The 22,745-nt window shown below is 41.6% G+C and overlaps 1 protein-coding gene across 1 annotated transcript; it reads left to right on the top strand.

The window, feature by feature from the left end:
• Nucleotides 1-19,676: 19,676 nt before the first annotated feature.
• Nucleotides 19,677-22,126, top strand: LOC118368925 (probable vesicular acetylcholine transporter-A). Its single transcript, XM_035753420.2, has one exon. It carries the CDS (start codon nucleotides 19,897-19,899, stop codon nucleotides 21,457-21,459), a length of 1,563 nt encoding a protein of 520 aa, XP_035609313.2. The 5' UTR covers nucleotides 19,677-19,896; the 3' UTR covers nucleotides 21,460-22,126.
• The last annotated feature ends 619 nt before the right edge of the window (nucleotides 22,127-22,745 follow it).

The following is a 22,745-nucleotide window of genomic DNA, read 5'->3' as shown; positions in this document are numbered from 1 at the left end:
TAACATTTAAGATAGCAAATTTCAATTTACAAAAAAAAAAATGAAGTTTTCGTCTTTTGAGCTTTGAGTCATGAAATCTATGCAGCCTACTCAATCACTTTTTTATAGCTAATGTTTTCAGGCTCCTGGGCCATATGCAGCGTTCCTCATTGAGTTCCCTGAATTCCTATCGGACCTTGTAGTCATAGCAGATAATATTCACATTTTTGGTGACTTTAATATTCACATGGAAAAGTCCACAGACCCACTCCAAAAAGCTTTCGGAGCCATCATCGACTCAGTGGGTTTTGTCCAACATGTCTCTGGACCTACTCACTGTCACATAATAAATGTTGTGGATCTTAACCTCTGGAAACTAGGGGCACTATTTTTATTTTTGGAAAAATAACGTTCCCAAAGTAAACGGCCTATTTCTCAGGACCAGATGCTAGAATATGCATATAATTGACAGCTTAGGATAGAAAACACTCAAAAATTTCCAAAACTGTCAAAATATTCTCTGCGAGTATAAAATAACTGATATTGCAGGCGAAACCCTCAATTATCCCGGTTGATATAGTATCGAATAGATATTTGAAAAACACCTTGAGGATTGATTATAAAAAACATTTGCCATGTTTCTGTTGATATTATGGATATAATTTTGAAAAAACAATCTGCGTTTTTTCCGGCGTATGTGGATTTCTCCACATAACGTGACCAACAAACGGAGGTACAGTGCCTTGCGAAAGTATTCGGCCCCCTTGAACTTTGCGACCTTTTGCCACATTTCAGGCTTCAAACATAAAGATATAAAACTGTATTTTTTTGTGAAGAATCAACAACAAGTGGGACACAATCATGTGGAACGACATTTATTGGATATTTCAAACTTTTTTAACAAATCAAAAACTGAAAAATTGGGCGTGCAAAATTATTCAGCCCCTTTACTTTCAGTGCAGCAAACTCTCTCCAGAAGTTCAGTGAGGATCTCTGAATGATCCAATGTTGACCTAAATGACTAATGATGATAAATATAATCCACCTGTGTGTAATCAAGTCTCCGTATAAATGCACCTGCACTGTGATAGTCTCAGAGGTCCGTTAAAAGTGCAGAGAGCATCATGAAGAACAAGGAACTCACCAGGCAGGTCCGTTACGGACTCCTCTTTAAATCTGAGTATTCCTTCAAACTCAGTTGTTCTGAGTCTGGAAAACTCTGCTAGGACCTAGGATCAAGAGAGACACTCAAGTGTTTTATCTCTATATCTATATATCTCTTGACACAATATCTCTTGACACAATGATGAAAATAAGCATGGCCTCTAAACCTTCAAGCTGCATACTGGACCCTATTCCAACTAAACCACTGAAAGAGCTGCTTCCTGTGCTTGGCCCTCCTATGTTGAACATAATAAACGGATCTCTATCCACCCGGATGTGTACCAAACTCACTAAAAGTGGCAGTAATAAAGCCTTTCTTGAAAAACCCAAACCTTGACTGAGAGAATATAAAAAACTATCGGCCTATATCGAATCTTCCATTCCTCTAAATTTTTTTTGAAAAGGCTGTTGTGCAGCAACTCACTGCCTTCCTGAAGAACAACAATGTATAGACAATGCTTCAGTCTGGTTTTAGACCCCATCATAGCACTGAGACTGCACTTGTGAAGGTGGTAAATGACCTTTTAATGGCATCAGACCAAGGCTCTGCATCTGTCCTCGTGCTCCTAAATCTTAGCGCTGCTTTTGATACCATCGATCACCACATTATTTTGGAAACCCAAATTGGTCTACACGGACAAGTTCTGGCCTGGTTTAGAACTTATCTGTCGGAAAGATATCAGTTTGTCTCTGTGAATGGTTTGTCCTCTGACAAATCAACTGTAAATTTCGGTGTTCCTCAAGGTTCCGTTTTAGGACCATTATTGTTTTCACTATATATTTTTACGTCTTGGGGGTGTCAATCGAAAACATAATGTTAACTTTCACTGCTATGCGGATGACACACAGATGTACATTTCAATTAAACATGGTGAAGCCCCAAAATTGCCCTCGCTAGAAGTGGATGGCTGCAAATTTTCCACTTTTTCGGACAAAACAGAGATGCTTGTTAAAGGTCCCAAGAAACAAAGAGATCTTCTGTTGAATCTGACAATTTATCTTAACCTCTTCAACCTATGGGGGCGCTATGTCATTATTGGATAAAAAAACGGATGGGACCACACTGTCTCCTGACCCCTCCTGTCTCAGCCTCCAGTATTTATGCTGCAGTAGTTTATGTGTCGGGGTGCTAGGGTCAGTCTGTTATATCTGGAGTACTTCTCCTGTCTTATCCGGTGTACTGTGTGAATTTAAGTATGCTCTCTCTAATTCTCTCTTTCTTTCTCTCTCTCGGAGTACCTAAGCCCTAGGACCATGCCTCAGGACTACCTGGCATGAGGACTACTTGCTGTCCCCAGTCCACCTGGCTGTGCTGCTGCTCCAGTTTCAACTGTTCAGCACCTGAGGTGCTGACTTGCTGCACCCTCGACAACTGCTGTGATTATTATTATTTGTCCATGCTGGTCATTTATGAACATTTTAACACCTTGGCCATGTTCTGTTATCTCCACCCGGCACAGCCAGAAGAGGATTGGCCACCCCTCATAGCCTGGTTCCTCTCTCGGTTTCTTCCTAGGTTTTGGCTCTTACTAGGGAGTTTTTCCTAGCCACCGTGCTTCTACACCTGCATCGCTTGCTGTTTGGGGATTTAGGCTGGGTTTCTGTACAGCACTTTGATGTACAAAGGGCTATATAAATACATTTGATTTGATTTGATAATGCATGTTAGAACCAGGTATAAACGGAGCTAAATAGAGGTAGGAAGGGCTCAAGGAAAGTAAGTGAGTGAGGCAGCAGGTGAGTGAGCAGTGTTACGTGTATGTGTGAGTGTGTGAAACAGAAGAGGTGTGTGTGAGAATAGTGGAGCGGGTGGTAAGGGTTGGCCATGGTGAAGAGGTGGGTTTTAAGGCGGGACTGAAGGATGATGATGGACTCAGTCACGGACGGCTGGAGGGAGGGAGTTCTAGAGCCTAGCAGCAACCCTGGAGAAGGCCCTGTCACTGAAACTCTGGACCTTGGACCTGGGGGTGAAAAGGTGGCTAACTGTGGTTGAGCAGAGAGAGCATGAGGGCTGATAGGAGAGAGGAAAGTCAGAGAGGTGGGTAGCAAGGTGGAGGAGAGCTTTTTTAGGTCAGGAGGATCTTGTAATTAATGCGGTGGGAGACAGGGAGCCAGTGGAGTTCACAGAGGATGGGGGTGATATGCTGCCAGTATTTAGTGTGGGTTAGAAGATGGGCTGCTGAGTGTAGAAACATTTTGAGCTTATCGAGGGAGTTTCTGTTAGTGCCGGGGAGTCGGGAGTTGCAATAGTCTATTCGAGAGAAGATGAAAGTATGGATGAGAGTTTCGGCCCGGCAGGACAGGAGAGGGAGGGGCTGACTTTAGCAAATTAGCGTATGTGGATAAATACAAATACAGTCTGACGGATGTGGTGGTTGAGGGATAGGGTATTAAGGTAGACAAACATACATATCTGTCCAAATACCTTTCACAATTTCCTCATACAACCTTTTGATTGCTGCCATTGTGAGGTCTGATTCATCATACCACTGAGGACAAAATGTTATCCTTCTTCCTCTTGCTGAGGAGTAGAAGGGGGTACACTCCTAAAAGGATTCATCCCCTTGGCATTTTTTCCTTTTTTGTTGCATTACAACCTGTAATTTAAATTGTATTTGGATTTAATGTAATGGACATACACAAAGAAATGCCATATTGGTGAAGTGAAATAAAAAAGAGGAACTTCTTTCAAAAAAATGTAAAAAATTAAAAACACCCCCTTTGCAATGAAAATATTAAATAAGATCTGGTGCAAAATGCCTACCTGTTGAATATCCTCTCGTCTGCATCAAATATATGTTTTAATGAGCATTGGTTAAATGAGGACATTCATACTATAAGAGTGTATTGGTAGATTAAAATAAATGTATTTTATGGAAAAATAACCCATAAAATAAATCTGAAGACAGATGTAGGCTATGTATGTAGGCAGGGTAGCCTAGTGGTTAGAGTGTTGGACAAGTAACCGGAAGGTTGCAAGTTCAAATCCCCGAGCTGACAAGGTACAAATCTGTTCTGCCCCTGAACAGGCAGTTAACCCACTGCTCCTAGGCTGTCATTGAAAATAAGAATTTGTTCTTAACTGACTTGCCTAGTTAAATAAAGGTAAAATAATTTAACATTGGAACCACTCCTTGAAAATAACCACACCTTGTAAATATTATTATTGAACCAAACATTTGTTGGTATCGCAGACGACCAGAACGTTAATAATAATAATCACCATACTTACTTCACAAACAATAAATATACTAGACTACACAGTAGGCTTCTGACACTCACTCCGCGGTGGTCGTGAATGGGTATGTGGGCTGGACACGCCACGACCCAGACCCTACTGTTGTCTATTACACATTCGAATGCCTCGTTCAGGTGCTTATCGGAGTTCTCCGAAATTCCTAGTTCCCCGACTGGGAAGTTTCACTTGTAAATCCTAGTTGGAGTGTCATTCAAGTGGGAAACTAGAAAATTATGTTGACAATCTTATTGGTTTAAGAATTGTTGCGACTTCAAAAGCACTTGAACACAATCATGTCGGAGTTACAACTTCCCATTTCCCAAGAAAATGTCAAGCCAGCATAATACAGCATTCAATTGCTAGTCGGTACTAGGAAACTGACATTTCTGACTTGCTAACTGGTTGAACGCGTTACAGTAGCCTAAGTATATAACATGATTGACATGACCGTAATATTTGCCATGGAAAGGCCTTGGAAGCGCCATAAGTGTAAGCCAACATAATTCATTATTTTACATTCTGATCTCTTGGCTACATAGCTGACGCACGCCGGACTGTCCATTAATCACGGTACTCCATTCTGCTTGTTTGTTTTCTCTGTCGGCCCAGTTGCCTAGTCAACGCCATTTTACCTGCTGTTTGTTGTGCTAGCTGATTAGCCTCGCCTACTGTTTTTAGCTAGCTTTCCCAATTCAACACCTGTGATTACTGTATGCCTCGCTGTATGTCTCTCCCAAATGTCAATATGCCTTGTATACTGTTGTTCAGGTTAGTTATCATTGTTTTAGTTCACAATGGAGCCCCTAGATCCACTCTGCATACCCCTGTTACCTCCTTTGTCCCACCCCCCACACATGCGGTGACCTCACCCATTACAACCAGCATGTCCAGAGATACAACCTCTCTCATCATCACCCAGTGCCTGGGCTTACCTCCGCTGTACCCGCACCCCACCATACCCCTGTCTGCGCATTATGCCCTGAATATATTCTACCATGCCCAGAAACCTGCTCCTCTTATCCTCTGCCCCCAACGCTCTAGGCGACCAGTTTTGATAGCCTTTAACCGCACCCTCATACTACTCCTTCTCTGTTCCGCGGGTGATGTGGAGGTAAACCCAGGCCCTGCATGTCCCCAGGTACCCTCATTTGTTGACTTCTGTGATCGAAAAGTCTTGGTTTTATGCATGTCAACATCAGAAGCCTCCTCCCTAAGTTTGTTTTACTCACTGCTTTAGCACACTCTGCTAACCCTGATGTCCTTGCCGTGTCTGAATCCTGGCTCAGGAAGGCCACCAAAAATTCAGAGATTTCCATACCCAACTATAACATCTTCCGTCAAGATAGAACTGCCAAAGGGGGCGGAGTCGCAGTCTACTGCAGAGATAGCCTGCAAAGTAATGTCATACTTTCCAGGTCCATACCCAAACAGTTTGAACTACTAATTTTGAAAATTACTCTCTCCAGAAACAAGTCTCTCACTGTTGCCGCCTGCTACCGACCCCCGTCAGCTCCCAGCTGTGCCCTGGACACCATTTGTGAATTGATCGCCCCCCATCTAGCTTCAGAGTTTGTTCTGTTAGGTGACCTAAACTGGGATATGCTTAACACCCCGGCAGTCCTACAATCTAAGCTAGATGCCCTCAATCTCACGCAAATCATCAAGGAACCCACCAGGTACAACCCTAACTCTGTAAATAAGGGCACCCTCATAGACGTCATCCTGACCAACTGGCCCTCCAAATATACCTCCGCTGTCTTCAACCAGGATCTCAGCGATCACTGCCTCATCGCCTGTATCCGCCACGGAGCCGCAGTCAAACGACCACCCCTCATCACTGTCAAACGCTCCCTAAAACACTTCTGTGAGCAGGCCTTTCTAATCGACCTGGCCCGTGTATCCTGGAAGGACATTGACCTCATCCCGTCAGTTGAGGATGCCTGGTCATTCTTTAAAAGTAACTTCCTCACCATTTTGGATAAGCATGCTCCGTTCAAAAATGCAGAACCAAGAACAGATACAGCCCTTGGTTCACTCCAGACCTGACTGCCCTCGACCAGCACAAAAACATCCTGTGGCGGACTGCAATAGCATCGAATAGCCCCCGTGATATGCAACTGTTCAGGGAAGTCAGGAACCAATACACGCAGTCAGTCAGGAAAGCTAAGGCCAGCTTCTTCAGGCAAAAGTTTGCATCCTGTAGCTCCAACTCCAAAAAGTTCTGGGACACTGTGAAGTCCATGGAGAACAAGAGCACCTCCTCCCAGCTGCCCACTGCACTGAGGCTAGGAAACACGGTCTCCACCGATAAATCCATGATTATCGAAAACTTCAATAAGCACTTCTCAACGGCTGGCCATGCCTTCCGCCTGGCTACTCCAACCTCGGCCAACAGCTCCGCCCCCGTAGTTCCTCACCCAAGCCTCTCCAGGTTCTCCTTTACCCAAATCCAGATAGCAGATGTTCTGAAAGAGCTGCAAAACCTGGACCCGTACAAATCAGCTGGGCTTGACAATCTGGACCCGCTATTTCTGAAACTATCTGCCGCCATTGTCGCAACCCCTATTACCAGCCTGTTCAACCTCTCTTTCATATCGTCTGAGATCCCCAAGGATTGAAAGCTGCCGCAGTCATCCCCCTCTTCAAAGGAGGAGACACCCTGGACCCAAACTGCTATAGACCTATATCCATCCTGCCCTGCCTATCTAAGGTCTTCGAAAGCCAAGTCAACAAACAGGTAACTGACCATCTCGAATCCCACCGTACCTTCACCGCTGTGCAATCTGGTTTCCGAGCCGGTCACGGGTGCACCTCAGCCACACTCAAGGTACTAAATGATATCATAACCGCCATCGATAAAAGACAGTACTGTGCAGCCGTCTTCATCGACCTCGCCAAGGCTTTCGACTCTGTCAATCACCAAATTCTTATCGGCAGACTCAACAGCCTCGGTTTTTCGGATGACTGCCTTGCCTGGTTCACCAATTACTTTGCAGACAGAGTTCAGTGTGTCAAATCAGAGGGCATGCTGTCCGGTCCTCTGGCAGTCTCTATGGGGTGCCACAGGGTTCAATTCTCGGGCCGACTCTTTTCTCTGTATATATCAATGATGTTGCTCTTGCTGCGGGCGATTCCCTGATCCACCTCTACGCAGACGACACCATTCTATATACTTTCGGCCCGTCATTGGACACTGTGCTATCAAACCTCCAAACGAGCTTCAATGCCATACAGCACTCCTTCCGTGGCCTCCAACTGCTCTTAAACGCGAGTAAAACCAAATGCATGCTTTTCAACCGATCGCTGCCTGCACCCGCATGCCCGACTAGCATCACCACCCTGGATGGTTCCAACCTTGAATATGTGGACATCTATAAGTACCTAGGTGTCTGGCTAGACTGCAAACTCTCCTTCCAGACTCACATCAAACATCTCCAATCAAAAATCAAATCCAGAGTCGGCTTTCTATTCCGCAACAAAGCCTCCTTCACTCACGCTGCCAAGCTTACCCTAGTAAAACTGACTATCCTACCGATCCTCGACTTCGGCGATGTCATCTACAAAATGGCTTCCAACACTCTACTCAGCAAACTGGATGCAGTCTATCACAGTGCCATCCGTTTTGTCACTAAAGCACCTTATACCACCCACCACTGCGACTTGTATGCTCTAGTCGGCTGGCCCTCACTACATATTCGTCGCCAGACCCACTGACTCCAGGTCATTTACAAGTCCATGCTAGGTAAAGCTCCGCCTTATCTCAGTTCACTGGTCACGATGGCAACACCCATCCGTAGCACGCGCTCCAGCAGGTGTATCTCACTTATCATCCCTAAAGCCAACACCTCATTTGGCCGCCTTTCGTTCCAGTACTCTGCTGCCTGTGACTGGAACGAATTGCAAAAATCGCTGAAGTTGGAGACTTTATCTCCCTCACCAACTTCAAACATCAGCTATCCGAGCAGCTAACCGATCGCTGCAGCTGTACATAGTCTATAGGTAAATAGCTCACCCTTTTTCACCTACCTCATTCCCATACTGTTTTTATACTGTTTTTATTTATTTACTTTTCTGCTCTTTTGCACACCAATATCTCTACCTGTACATGCCCATCTGATCATTTATCACTCCAGTGTTAATCTGCAAAATTGTATTATTCGCCTACCTCCTCATGCCTTTTGCACACATTGTATATAGACTGCCCATTTTTTTTTTTTTTTTTTTTTCTACTGTGTTATTGACTTGCTAATTGTTTACTCCATGTGTAACTCTGTGTTGTCTGTTCACACTGCTATGCTTTATCTTGGCCAGGTCGCAGTTGCAAATGAGAACTTGTTCTCAACTAGCCTACCTGGTTAAATAAAGGTGAAATAAATAAAAAAATAAAATAAAAAAATTCACCTGTATGTAATATATCTAATATGTAATAAATGCATTATGAAAAATTGTGTAATTTAGGCTCCACGAAATGTGAAATAAGTTATGAAGAAAATTTGTACTGTTGCCTAAACAAGAAAAGGGCCTTTCTGATTACAAGTACACCAATATCCCAAAGTATTAAGCGAAATCAAGCATAGAAAACAGCATTTGCATTAATAAAACCATTTTTCCAACCAATGTATTTGCATGTAAATGTGCATCTTTTCTCACAAATTCTCTTCAGCAAGTCTAAAACAGTACATATAGGCATACAACTACACATTTTAAAACAGTGTTAAATAAAGACAACATTTATCTATATTCATAAAGTTGAATTAGCCATAAAGAAGAACAAAAATGAAATGTAGGCTATCACGTCTATGGTTGTTGCAAAGGCATGTGTGCAGCCTACTGGTTAAATATGTCTTTTCACCAGAATTAAGTAGCACATAAATGTGTCTTTTCTCATGAATTAAGCCACACACAAGCGCATGAAATTTGGTGAAATGCATTATTTACATATATGCACGAATTGAATGTGCGATTGTGTTTATAATAACTTATAATAAGACAGGCTTACAGTATATGTTATGTCTTTCAGTGTATAAACATCAACACACTAATAATGGCTGGTATATTTAGTCAAGATTATGAGATGATTATTATGCATTTAAGTCTGTTATAATGTATCTCAAAGATTTAAAAATCTGCCATTTGTTAAAAATAAAACAAATATTCACACAATACCCATGTATGAGGTGCCTCAGCATCATTATGCAGTTAATCATTTTGCCACTAGATGTCTCCAACACTCTTCCTCTGAGTGTACCACAAACAGCAGTGGACATGGCAGCCTACACAACTTCGCCAAAGGATGGCAGCATCACCCTTCCACTAAATTTGGTGCTGTGTACTGTGCATTCGGAAAGTATTCAGACCCCTTGACTTTTTACACATTTTGTTACGATACAGACTTATTCTAAAATGTATTAAATATTTTTTTCCCTCATCAATCTACACACAACACCCCATAATTCCAAAGAGAAAACAGGTTTTAGTTCTTTGTTTCTGGCCATTTTGAGCCTGTAATCGAACCCACAAATGCTGATGCTCCAGATACTCAACTAGTCTAAAGAAGGACAGTTTTATTGCTACTTTAATCAGGACAACAGTTTTCAACTGTGCAAACATACTTGCAAAAGGGTTTTCTAATGATCAATTAGCCTTTTAAAATTCTACACTTGGATTAGCTAACACAACGTGCCATTGGGACACAGGAGTGATGGTTGCTGGTAATGGGCCTATGTAGATATTCCTTTAAAAAAATCAGCCGTTTCCAGCTCCAATAGTCACTTACTACAATAACAATGTCTATATTGTATTTCTAATCATTTTGATATTATTTTAAATGGACAAACTTTTATCAGACCATGTTAATTAACCATGACTATCAAGCAATTGATATTACATCTCCCATTTCACATGTTTCTTCTTTTGCAGTTTGCAGCAGTATTGATAGACGGGTCTACATGACAAATGCATTCGAGTTTTGAACAGCTGTCCCCATAGGAGGACCCTTTTTGGTTCCAGGTAGAACCCTCTGTGAAAAGGGTTCTACCTGGAACCTAAATGGGTTATACCTGGAACCATACCTGGTTCTTCAAACGGTTCTCAGATGGGGACAGCCGAAGATCCCTTATTTGGTTCTAGAAAGCACCTGTTTTTCTAAGAGTGTATGCCTTTAGGGGTGGGGGTTGGGAATGCAGTTGTGTTTTCAATCACCACATGAATATTGAAATATGGGTTATGCATATTAATAAGTTGTCAGTCTTTCTTGCTATTTTTTTCTTGTAGTAAAACTTGTTTTTGTAGTTCAAGCACTACCAATACTTCAATAGAATAGAGAACCATTACATATAGGCCTATGTCTTTTCTTGCTGATTTTTCAAACAGTGAAACTGTAAAGGAGAGCATGTTCAAAGAGTATGCTGGCCTCAATCTTTGACAAGTAAGATGTCCAGTTCCAGTTATGATTTTGGCAAATCATGTTCAATACTGTTTGTGTGTGTGGTTTCTGAAAGTACAGAATGAAGAGTAATTGTTAGTAATAACAATACCAGGATATACAGTAGCAATAAAACAATATTGTGGTCCTTCTGTAGCTCAGTTGGTAGAGCATGGCGCTTGTAACGCCAGGGTAGTGGGTTCGATTCCCGGGACCACCCATACGTAGAATGTATGCACACATGACTGTAAGTCGCTTTGGATAAAAGCGTCTGCTAAATGGCATATATATATATATACCACTGCTATAAATATAAGTTTCATTGACAAAATCACAATTATGAATGATATGTTACCCGATTCAGGAAACTAGGTGTATGTTGCCAGTCACGACTTCACAGTAGAGCCATTTGAATGTAAAATATATTATTTTTAACAAAGTGTTTTTTTTGTTGCTGAAATGCCTGTGAACTTTCATGTGCCTTAATAAAACGTTTATGCTATCTGTAAATACGAATTAAGTTGTTAAATTACGAGCCTAGTTGGTTTAGCCAAAGAAAAAGACAGGGACCTTCCCGCTAGCCATGATTGGCTGAGATAATGAGTGAGCTGGACATGCTGAGAGATGAGGTTCAGATTGGTCTGCGGTGTAGGTCGTTGGTCGTTATGCATAGATAATCCTTTTTATTGCAGTTTTTAAAGATATAATGTTAGCCATGGAGAACTGCAAATATGTTGCTACTGCTGTCAATAACATTGTTGCCCTGAATCAATAAAGGTCAGTGGGAAAAGGTTGTGATGGACTCTACTGGAGGACGATCGTGCCATGCTGACTCTCTCTGACTCTGAAAATGAATCAGGTGATGACGAAATCCCTGATTTAAGTAAAAATATTTTCATTGAAGAAGACGTTGAGTCTTCTGATGACACTGATGGGGAAGAAACGGCAATCAACAGTGTTATCAATTAATTTTTTCACGAGTTTTGAAATCAGTGGAACACAACGGGCCAAACAATCTGTGCAAACTAAACGGAACAACACAGGACGTCTCAATGAATAAAAAGGGTTGCAGTCTGCCGGGAAGCTTTGTATACGGGTAGGAATCAGTGTTAGTTTCAGATATTATAATTTCTAATTTTGTCCGAAATGAGTTTTCATTGCAAATTACAAATTGCTGTTAGCTAGCCAACCGAAGGTCTATGACAATCAGTTTGTATTGCTTCAGTGGCTTGCAAAAGTATTTACCCCCCTCTCTCATTTTGTCTGTCATAGTTGAAGTGTACCTATGATGAAAATTACAGGCCTCTCTCATCTTTTTAAGAGAACTTGCACAATTGGTGGCTGACTAAATACTTTTATGCCCCACTGTATACTGAGATCATGTGACACTTAGATTGCATACAGGTTAACTTTATTTAACAAATTATGTGACTTCTGAAGGTAATTGGTTGCACCAGATCTTATTTAGGGGCTTCATAACAAAGGGGGTGAATGCACGCACCGCTTTTCCATTTATAATTTTTTTTCATTTCACTTCACTAATTTGGACTATTTTGTGTATGTCCATTATATGAAATCCAAATGATATCAATTTAAATTACAGGTTGTAATGCAACAAAATAGGAAAAACGCCAAGGGGGATGAATATTGTAGTTAAAGCTTGCTGTTAGCTAGCCAGCAGAATTTTGATGGCTGGCTTGCTAAAATTGAACCTATTTGGTTAACTTTAGCTGGCTATGACACTCAGTGTTTATTGCAAGTAACGTTACTTCATGGATTGGGATTATATTACATTTTTTAGCTAGCTAGCAAACGTTAACGGTACATGTCTAAACAAAAGACCCCAAGTTAAAGCTTTCTGTTAGCTAGCTAACGTTAGCTGGGTTAGCTGGGCTTAACATTTATTTACGAGCATGAAGTGTATATAACAAAAAAAACTCTACAAAATGTTGCTTTATAAAGCAAGTGCGCCCTCTCTGGTATTGCCACGTGCTCTAGCCAACAGTTTGTAGATACAGTGTGGGTATAGCCTACATGATGAGATTATTATGGACAAAAGAGACAGATTATTTTTATTTGTCAAACTTCAGCCAAGCATCGATGATTGTGTCACTAGAATAAGACCCTCAATATTTATTGGAAAGATGCATCAAGCTCATCACCTTGCACTTTCACCACCTTGTGAAGTTCATAACTTATTTCAGCTGTAGCCTACTAAACTGCACGCTTTCCTGGCGAGTCGCAGTGGGAGGACCACACAACATGTCATCCATCGTGTGACTCCGAGTTTACCTCGATATGATGGTTATTATATCAATATGCGTTTCCACTGACATTTCTCGCATAATGAATTTTACAGAAACAAAAAGATCCCAGCTTGTCTAATGTTTTTTGTTTTGTCTACATTTGGAAAGTTTACCCACAAATGTTCCGTTTCCATAAGGCCTGTTGTGACATTTTGTATCGGAAATGTACTTCACTTGCATAAGAACGCTTAGTGAGTGTATTCGGACATCACTCACATAAAAACACTCATGCTGGGGGGACTGTTAAGAGATATTCGCAACTCACATGTGAAAAGGTTACAATTAGTGGCTATATGTGATGTCACTTTAAGCCTAAATTAACCCAGCCCAGGGGCGCCACCAGGGATTTTGGGACCCATGAAAAGATATCACATTGGGCCCCACCAAACCTGCATAATTACTGTAACCACACACCTCCAGAACCCAATTGACCTATTCAAAGCTTTAAATAACTCTATCTTTGGAGGCTTACAACTATCTTGTTGTCCAATATTTACTGTACGATATTTACTGACAGTGAGTTGTGAAAATATAACACTGTGCAGACATGCATGCAACATTCTGCAAACAGTGGAATTCACTATTTGATGCAAGACTGATACACTCTTTAAGAAATGTGCTAAATGCCATCTTTTAATGTCTAAATGTAATTTTAATGGTACAATTCTTGAATGGAATATTTTATTAAACATACATTAACTTTTCAATTAAAATAAATAAACATTATCATCTGCAGAATTATATAACAAACAAAATAATAAAATCAGCAGCAGATGTGTCACGACTTCCGCCGAAGTTGGCCCTTCTCCTTGTTCGGATGGTGTTCGGCGGTCGACGTCACCGGCTTTCTATTCACTACCGATCCATTTTTCTGTTTCGTTTTGTTTTGTCTCATTACACACACCTGTTTTACTTTCCGTCATTACATTCCCTATTTAGCCATCTGACATACATTTCTGTTCTGTCCGTGATTGTTTATGTCGTTAGTGGTTGTGTTGTGTCAGAGTTTTGTTGTATGTTCCATTTTGGAATTTTGCTTTATTCTTTGAGTAAACTCAGTTGGATTACTCCATACCTGTGTCCTGCGCCTGACTCCGCTTTCACTCTGCACCCAATCGCTGACAAGATGTTTGAACTAAGTATACATAAAGTTGAAGTCGGAAGTTTAAATACACCTTAGCCAAATACTTTTAAACTCAGTTTTCACAATTCCTAACAGTTAATCCTAGTAAAAATTCCCTGTCTTAGGTCGGTTAGGTTCACCAATTTATTTTAGGAATGTGAAATGTCAGAATAATAGTAGAGGGAATGATTTATTTCAGCTTATATTTCTTTCATCACATTCCCAGTGGGTCAGAAGTATACGCACATGCAATTAGTATTTGGTAGCATTGCATTTAAATTGTTTAACTTGGGTCAAGCATTTTGGGAAGCCTTCCATAAGCTTACCACAATAAATTGGGGGAATTTTGTCCCATTCCTCCTGACAGCTGGTGAAACTGAGTCAGGTTTTTAGGCCTCCTTGCTCACACATGTCTATTCAGTTCTGCCGACACATTTTCTATAGGACTGAGGTCAGGGAATGGTGATGGCCATTTCAATACCTTGACTTTGTTGCTCTTAAGCCATTTTGACACAACTTTGGAAGTATGCTCGGGGTCATTGTCCATTTGGAAGACCCATTTGCGACCAAGCCTTAACTTCATGACTGATGTCTTGAGATGTTGCTTCAATATATCCACATAATTTTCCTCGCTCATGATGCCATCTATTTTGTGAAGTGCACCAGTACTTCCTACAGTAAAGCACCCCCACAACATGATGCTGCCACCCCCGTGCTTCACGGTTGGGATGGTGTTCTTCGGCTTGCATACCTCCCTCTTTTTCCTCCAAACGTAACGATGGTCATTATGGCCAAACAATTTCATCAGACCAGAGGACATTTCTCCAAAAAGTACGATCTTTGTCCCCATGTGCAGTTGCAAACTGTCATCTGGCTTTTTTTATGGCGGTTTTGGAGCAGTGGCTTCTTCCTTACTGTGCGGCCTTTCAGGTCATGTCGATATACATGTAGGACTCGTTTTACTGTGGATATAGATACTTTTGTACCCGTTTCCTCCAGCATCTTCACAAGGTCCTTTGCTGTTGTTCTGGGATTAATTTGCACTTTTCACACCAAAGTAGGTTAATCTCTAGGAGACAGAACACACCTCCTTCCTGAGTGGTATGATGGCTGCGTGGTCCCATGGTGTTTATTATTGCATACTATTGTTTGTACAGATGAGCATGGTACCTTCAGGTTTTTGGAAATTGTTCCAATGATGAACCAGACTTGTGGAGGTCTACAATTTTTTTCTCTGAGGTCTTGGCTGATATCTTTTGATTTTCCCATGATGTCAAGCAAAGAGGCACTGGGTTTGAATGTAGGTCTTGACATACATGCACAGGTACACCTCCAATTGACTCAAATGATGTCAATTAGCTTTTCAGAATCTTCTAAAGCCATGGCATAATTTTCTGGAATTTTCCAAGCTGTTTAAAGGCATGGCCAACTTAGTGTATGTAAAATTCTGACCCACTGGAATTGTGATACAGTGAATTATATGTGAAATAATCTGCCTGTAAATAATTGTTAGAAAAATTACTTGTGTCATGCACGAAGTAGATGTCCTAACTGACTTGCCAAAACTATAGTTTGTTAACAAGACATTTGTGGAGTGTTTTTTTAAGTGTATTTTATTTTTTTACCTTTATTTTACTAGGCAAGTCAGTTAAGAACAAATTCTTATTTTCAATGACGTCCTAGGAACAGTGGGTTAACTGCCTGTTCCGGTGGCAGAACGACAGATTTGTACATTGTCAGCTCGGGGATTCGAACTTGCAACCTTTCGGTTACTAGTCCAACGCTCTAACCACTAGGCTACCCTGCCGCCGGTTGAACAATTTGTTTTAATGACTCCAACCTAAGTGTATGTAAACTTCCGGTCAAGTGGCCACCAAATCAATAGGTTTCTTCCACTTGGGGTCTTGATTGTGGACAACACATTTTATGGCAATCCAGCCATTACTTTGAGATATATCTTGTTCACAGTCTGTTCTCAGTCTTGTTCTCAACCTGTGGGCATAATGTGTGTAGTGATCCAATATCCATAACCATGCCATTTAACAGTTATCACTGGCCCTTGCTCAGCCTTACTAACCAAGAGCCTAGTGCCAAGCGTTCTTGCTAGCAAAGCTAACAATCAAGTCTTTGAAGTCCAGCTTTCTAGCACACTGACTTTCAATGGACAGCAGGACAATACTGCAAAGCCTGTCCTGGGACATAGTGGACCTCAAATAGTTTTTTATCAGTTGTAGCTTACTGAAAGCTCTCTCGACCACCAGCAACAGTCACAGGCAGTGTGCAAAATATACGTAAAGCAATGCACACTTCTCCAAAAAAATGCTTTTCAGCTGCATCTTACAAATTGCATTCAGGAGACCAAGAGGGAACAAGTTAGGGGGGAAAGTGGGAGCATATACAGTGTTCTGGTGTCTTACTTCACTTTGAAACTCAGGTGTAAGATCTCTGGAATAGTTCCTTACCAGTGTTTGGCACACAGAAGGGACTTTATCCTCACTAATCTGCCTTTTATTATTTTTGCAGTGGTGTGGAACCTCGTGTCCAAGTCACTTATGATGTTGTCCAAAGCAGTAAAATAGCACTGTTCTGAAACACCGTTGCTGCACTGTCCTGAGCTGTATTTTCTTGAGAGGTCTCATCATGGAATCTCTTCCTTTTCCTCTGGTGGCTGTGATCCTTGCTAAATTGAGGTGCAACATCCATTTGCGTCGCAATCAGTGTTGCCCCAGACAGGAGAGACTCCCATCCATCTCTAAGAGCGTGCATATTTTCCTTTAAGGCTCTGATATTGGCTGCCTCTGTGTCAAGTGAGATTTTTCCTGACTGGAGAATCACATTCCTGTCCTCAATGCATTGCAGTACCTGCAATTATGCCAATTGACATGTCATTCAACACAATGCTGCTCACCTCCTTCTTCAGTTGGGAGTAGGGCTGGTTCAGGGGTATGGGGATGGGGAGACAGGGCGCTGAGCCTGAAGTTGCATCTGTTGGGCCTGGCACCGGGCAGGGGAAGGGACAATTGATTTAGTATGAATAGCTTGCTAAAAGTTTGCCTGCATTGATTAATAAATGTCAGCTAAAAAAGGAGCGAAATGTAAATATTCAGAATCTTCTGTAAAGATATTAAGTAACTAATGTTAAACACGGAACCCAAACCAGCTGCCATCGTGCATAAATGTATTTTGTCCCCCACACCAAATGTGATCATGACACGCAGGTTAAAATATCAAAACAAACTCTGAACCAATTACATTAATTTGGGGACAGGTCAAAAAGCATGAAACATTTATAGCAATTAGCTAGCTACCTTGCACTTGCTAGCTAATTTGTCCTATTTAGCTAGCTTGCTGTTGCTAGCTAATTTGTCCTGGGATATAAACATTGAGTTGTTATTTAACCTGAAATGCACAAGATCCTCTACTTCGACAATTAATCCACACATATAAGGGTCAACCAAATCGTTTCTAGTCATCTCTCCTCCTTCTAGGCTTTTTCTTCTCTTGACTTTATATTGAGATTGGCAACTTTCATAAATTAGGTGCATTACTGCCACTGACCTCGTTCGTCTTTCAGTCACCCACGTGGGTATAACCAATGAGGAGATGGCACGTGGGTACCTGCCTCTATAATCCAATGAGTAGATGGGAGAGGCAGGACTTGCAGTGCTATCTGCGTCACAAATAGAACGAGCAAGCAGTGTCGGTGCAATAACTTAATAATATGGTTTTCTAAATGTATTTTGCAGTGTTCGGGCAAGCGACGCAAGTGGTGTAGTCAGCCTGTTAGGGGAGCAAAAGTAGCCTATTTCACTATGGACTAAGCTAACAGGTTATTTTCCACCACTCACGGACTACACTCACCTTCCTTTGTAAAAAAAAATGGGTGACATATTGTCGCTCTATCTTTTATTTTTGGAAGCCAGATTGTTCTTTAGGAAGCTACGACATGATGCTTCACGGCACTCCTCACTCGCAATGCACTGCTAGCAAGTGCTGTTAGAGCCTGGTTTGGGGGCAGGTCCAAAACATTTCATGTAAATATGTAATTGGAGGGAGGGCAATACAGAGGCTCTCTGGATGTTTACTTTTTACCAAAAACAAGAAAAGAAACGGTTAATTTTATTATTGCATTATAAATAAAATACTATATTAATTACGATAGGTTAATCAGGTTAATTAGGTTAGGCAGCAAACAAACAAAAAACGTTTTTGATGAGCAGAGCAGCCTGGGGCTCAGCGTTGGAATATTCATTGTGGTGTGTAGTGCAGCCTAGTTTTGTTTACACCATTCCAGCAGCTATCTTAGAAGTATAACTTTGCTCTGTGCTTCCCCGAGCATGCACTTCGTAGCCTATAGGCTATGGATCATTTGATTCAGACCACACAAAATAGCCTATAGCCTAAATAGCCTCATCTCTGATTCTCCGCTGGGAGCGCAATATCAAGTGCGCTTATGGGCTATCTAGTGTGGTCTCGATCAAACGATTCATAGCCTATGGGCAACGAAGAGCCTGTCATTTCGGTAATTTGTTAGACCTATAGGGGCAGTATTTCATTTTTGGATAAAAAGACGTGCCCGTTTTTAGCGCAATATTTTGTCACGAAAAGATGCTCGACTATGCTTGGAATTGATAGTTTTGGAAAGAAGACACTCTGACGTTTCCAGAACTGCAAAGATTTTCACTGTGAATTGCTTTTTTTTATTAAAGTATTTTTTTCTCGGACCTGTAGAAATGCTAAATGCATGCAATACTTTTACTATGAAGGATATCTTTCCACCTCTACTCCCTTCCACGGTGTCCTGTGTCCTGCGAAAGCCCGCAGCCCTGTGCACTATTAGTATTTTTGCATTGCCATGTAATGCTTACAGTACAAAGACCCGTTTCTAAAACTGCATATCAAAGGCTCTGGTCTGTCCAAGAAGTGAGGGTATTTGATAAGCATGTTCTCTTCTATCCACTTTGTTTTAATTATTATTTTGGGTATAGGGGAGGGTTACTTTTTTCAAGCGTTCCGGTAAAATATTTTTTTTTCTGAAGGGAGGGCCGTCCATTTTCATTTCACAGAGGTCCGATTTTCTCTATGTAACCTATATTATAAATAATGTTCACTCCCTTATTGGAATTCCAATTATTGGTTAAAGACGTCATGTGCTTAAAATGGCAAACGTTTCACTTTTAAAACATTCGGGTACTTTTCAATGAATCGATTATTTTTTTGTCATATGAAAGTTAGAAATGTTAACCAATCAGTGGATATTGTATTGAACATACAGTACATCAAAGGTCACTTGGAAACAAATATAGCCCACATCTAAAAAGATAACTCTGACCTGTGAGAGTTTATCTGTCGCCAGCGCGTCACCTGAATGACGGAGTACGAGACAATGAAACCACAATGGAAGACAGGGATAAAACTCGTCCAGGTCACGAGAGAGGAAATACGAGCGCAATGACGGACTGTGCCACCAGGGAAAGGTAAAGACCGGAAAGCTGGACATATGTTTAGACTGCTGCTGAATAAGTGAATTGAATGAGTGAACCTGACAAGACCAAAACACATGAACACAGAGTTCCTGAACTGAGACGTGCACATTTCAGTCGGTGGACAGAGTTTATTTTTCCTTTTGGAAGAGAGAAGCCAGCAGAAAACGTAAAGAATCATGGATACAAAGGGAATCACAGAGGACCACGGAGCCGCCCACGGAACCGGGGATCTAGCGCAATCTGCTGCTATGAAACTGTCTGAGATAGGCGAAAGAACTAAACAACTAGGTACTAAATTCAAAGAGCCTGAGCGACAGAGACGGATTATTCTAGTGATTGTCTGTGTAGCACTTCTATTAGATAACATGCTTTACATGGTAATTGTGCCGATCATACCAGACTATTTGGCAGAATTACAAAGTGAGGCAGATCACGCTTCGTTTAATGCACGAGTCATAAACGCCGGAAATTCCTCGAATCATACTATCTTTAAAGCCACCAAAGGCAACTTCGACGTGCAGATTGGTGTACTTTTTGCGTCCAAAGCCATATTGCAGCTGTTGGTCAATCCGTTGACCGGGACGTTCATTGACCGGGTCGGTTATGAACTTCCTCTGTTCATCGGACTCATCATCATGTTTTTTTCCACATGTCTATTCGCCTTCGCAGATAATTACGTGTCTCTGTTCACGGCGAGGAGCTTGCAGGGCTTAGGCTCAGCGTTCGCAGATACATCAGGCATCGCCATGATAGCGGATAAGTACACGGAGGAGGCGGAGAGGAGCAGAGCCCTGGGTATCGCCCTGGCATTCATCTCTTTCGGCAGCTTAGTGGCGCCTCCCTTCGGGGGCATCCTGTACGAATTCTGTGGGAAACGGGTGCCCTTCATTGTGCTGGCCTGCATCTGTTTCACGGACGGCATGCTGTGCCTGACGGTGTTAAAGCCCTTCTCCAGAGGGGAGAGAGAGAACATGCCCGTGGGCACCCCCATCTACAAACTGATGATCGACCCCTACATAGCTGTGGTGGCGGGTGCCCTGACCACCTGTAACATCCCGCTGGCCTTCCTGGAGCCCACCATCGCAAACTGGATGGAAGAAACCATGCACTCTTCCCAATGGGAGATCGGCCTTGCCTGGCTTCCCGCGTTCTTCCCGCATGTCCTGGGTGTGTACGTCACCGTCAAACTCGCGGCTAAGTACCCACACCTGCAGTGGTTCTACGGGGCCCTGGGCATGGTGATAATCGGCGCCAGTTCGTGCACCGTGCCAGCCTGTAAGACCTTCGGCCAGCTGATGGGTCCACTGTGTGGCATCTGCTTTGGCATCGCCCTGGTGGACACGGCGCTACTGCCTACACTCGCTTTCCTGGTGGACGTGCGACATGTGTCGGTGTACGGCAGTGTGTACGCCATCGCGGACATCTCCTACTGCGTGGCATACGCCCTGGGCCCTGTGGTGGCCGGACAGATAGTCCACGACCTGGGCTTCATTCAGCTCAACCTGGGCATGGGCCTCGCCAACGTGCTTTACGCACCAGCGCTCCTCTTACTAAAGAACGTGTGCCAAATGAAACCTTCAAACTCGGAGAGAGGCATGCTACTGGAGGAAGGCCCCACGGGTCTCTACGACACAATAAAAACTCAGGAACGGGAGAGGAAGAGGAAGGGGTTAAGTAATGTTGTTGATGAGAATGGCATAGACAAGTATTATGAAGAGGAGTCATTTGAGTATGCGTAAACTGTAAAAAATAATAATAATAATACAAATATGTAAGTGCCCATAAAGCGATGAAGCTATACTCTGTGTGATACTCATTTGACGCAACCATTTACATAATTCAATTAGGAAAGAAGATGACTCCAGAAGAATCTCCTGTCTTCCAATTCAATCGGACAATGTCACCTGAAGAAGCATTCACAGTAGATTGCGCTAGGGTGATATTTGTTAAAGCTGAAAGTGTGTGCATTGTGACAAAACATTGATTCCATATCATATTCATGGACCTGCCTAAACGGAACATAACATTTTATCATAAATATATAATAATTTAATAATAATATACCTTATATGTATTTTGCAAGAGTTGTGCTGCTAAAATCAATATGCAATATTTCACAATACACTTAGGTGGGTTTGAATCCCCCGTCTTACATTGTGTATTCTGTATTTAACTTAATTTGGATGATGTATAAGCTATCTGGAATGCATATCCTAAATGTATGATAGGACATTTCAACAATTGTTTATATGTGTATATTAATGTACATATTCAATCAAGAGTATGTGAATGTACAAGTGCTTCATGTGTGTTATTGTCAAAAGTACAATATGCATGCAATGATTGGCTAACTCCCTTTAGCTACCAGTCTGTGTCGCTCTCCTATAACGAAAATAAAATATTTACATAACGTTATAGTTGAAATGGTTGTAAGAAATTCACAAGTCAAAGTCACTAAAATCACAACACATTATTCGCATAAAATTAAAATGTAATATGAACATAAATCTCAATCAAGACCAATAGGCTATAAACATACGGAAGGTTTAATTAATTCGTTTTCTTTTTACATCGAAATATTTTATGCACAATTAAATATCAACAATTAATGTGATTTGAGAGCTTATAAGCGATTCTACAAGTTTTAATCAACTGAACTAGAGAACGTTTGAAATGATGAAAGTTAGTTTTAAAATCACGTTAATCACCATTTAAGTTAAAAACTAAAAATGCCAAAACGAATTGAATCACACGCTTTGGTTAAACTTTTTGGTATTTGTTTATCGCATTCTTTAATTTTCCTGACCCTCAAATTCAGAGCAGTTGTTTCTTTTATTCCATATTTAATATTTAATGTGACAGGATTGGAAAAGGATTTATGTAGCCTAGTAGAACAATGGGCTATTGCAGTATACAAACAATCCCAAACATAGGCTGCTTTATCATATAAAACCATGATCAGTCCAAACACATGCCGTCCGTGCAATCTTGGCTACACGTGCATAAATGTAAGCTTGTAGGCCTA

Source organism: Oncorhynchus keta, chromosome 3, assembly GCF_023373465.1.
Source record: "Oncorhynchus keta strain PuntledgeMale-10-30-2019 chromosome 3, Oket_V2, whole genome shotgun sequence".
Lineage (NCBI taxonomy): Eukaryota > Metazoa > Chordata > Actinopteri > Salmoniformes > Salmonidae > Oncorhynchus > Oncorhynchus keta.
This window is presented reverse-complemented; position numbering and strand designations above follow the sequence as displayed.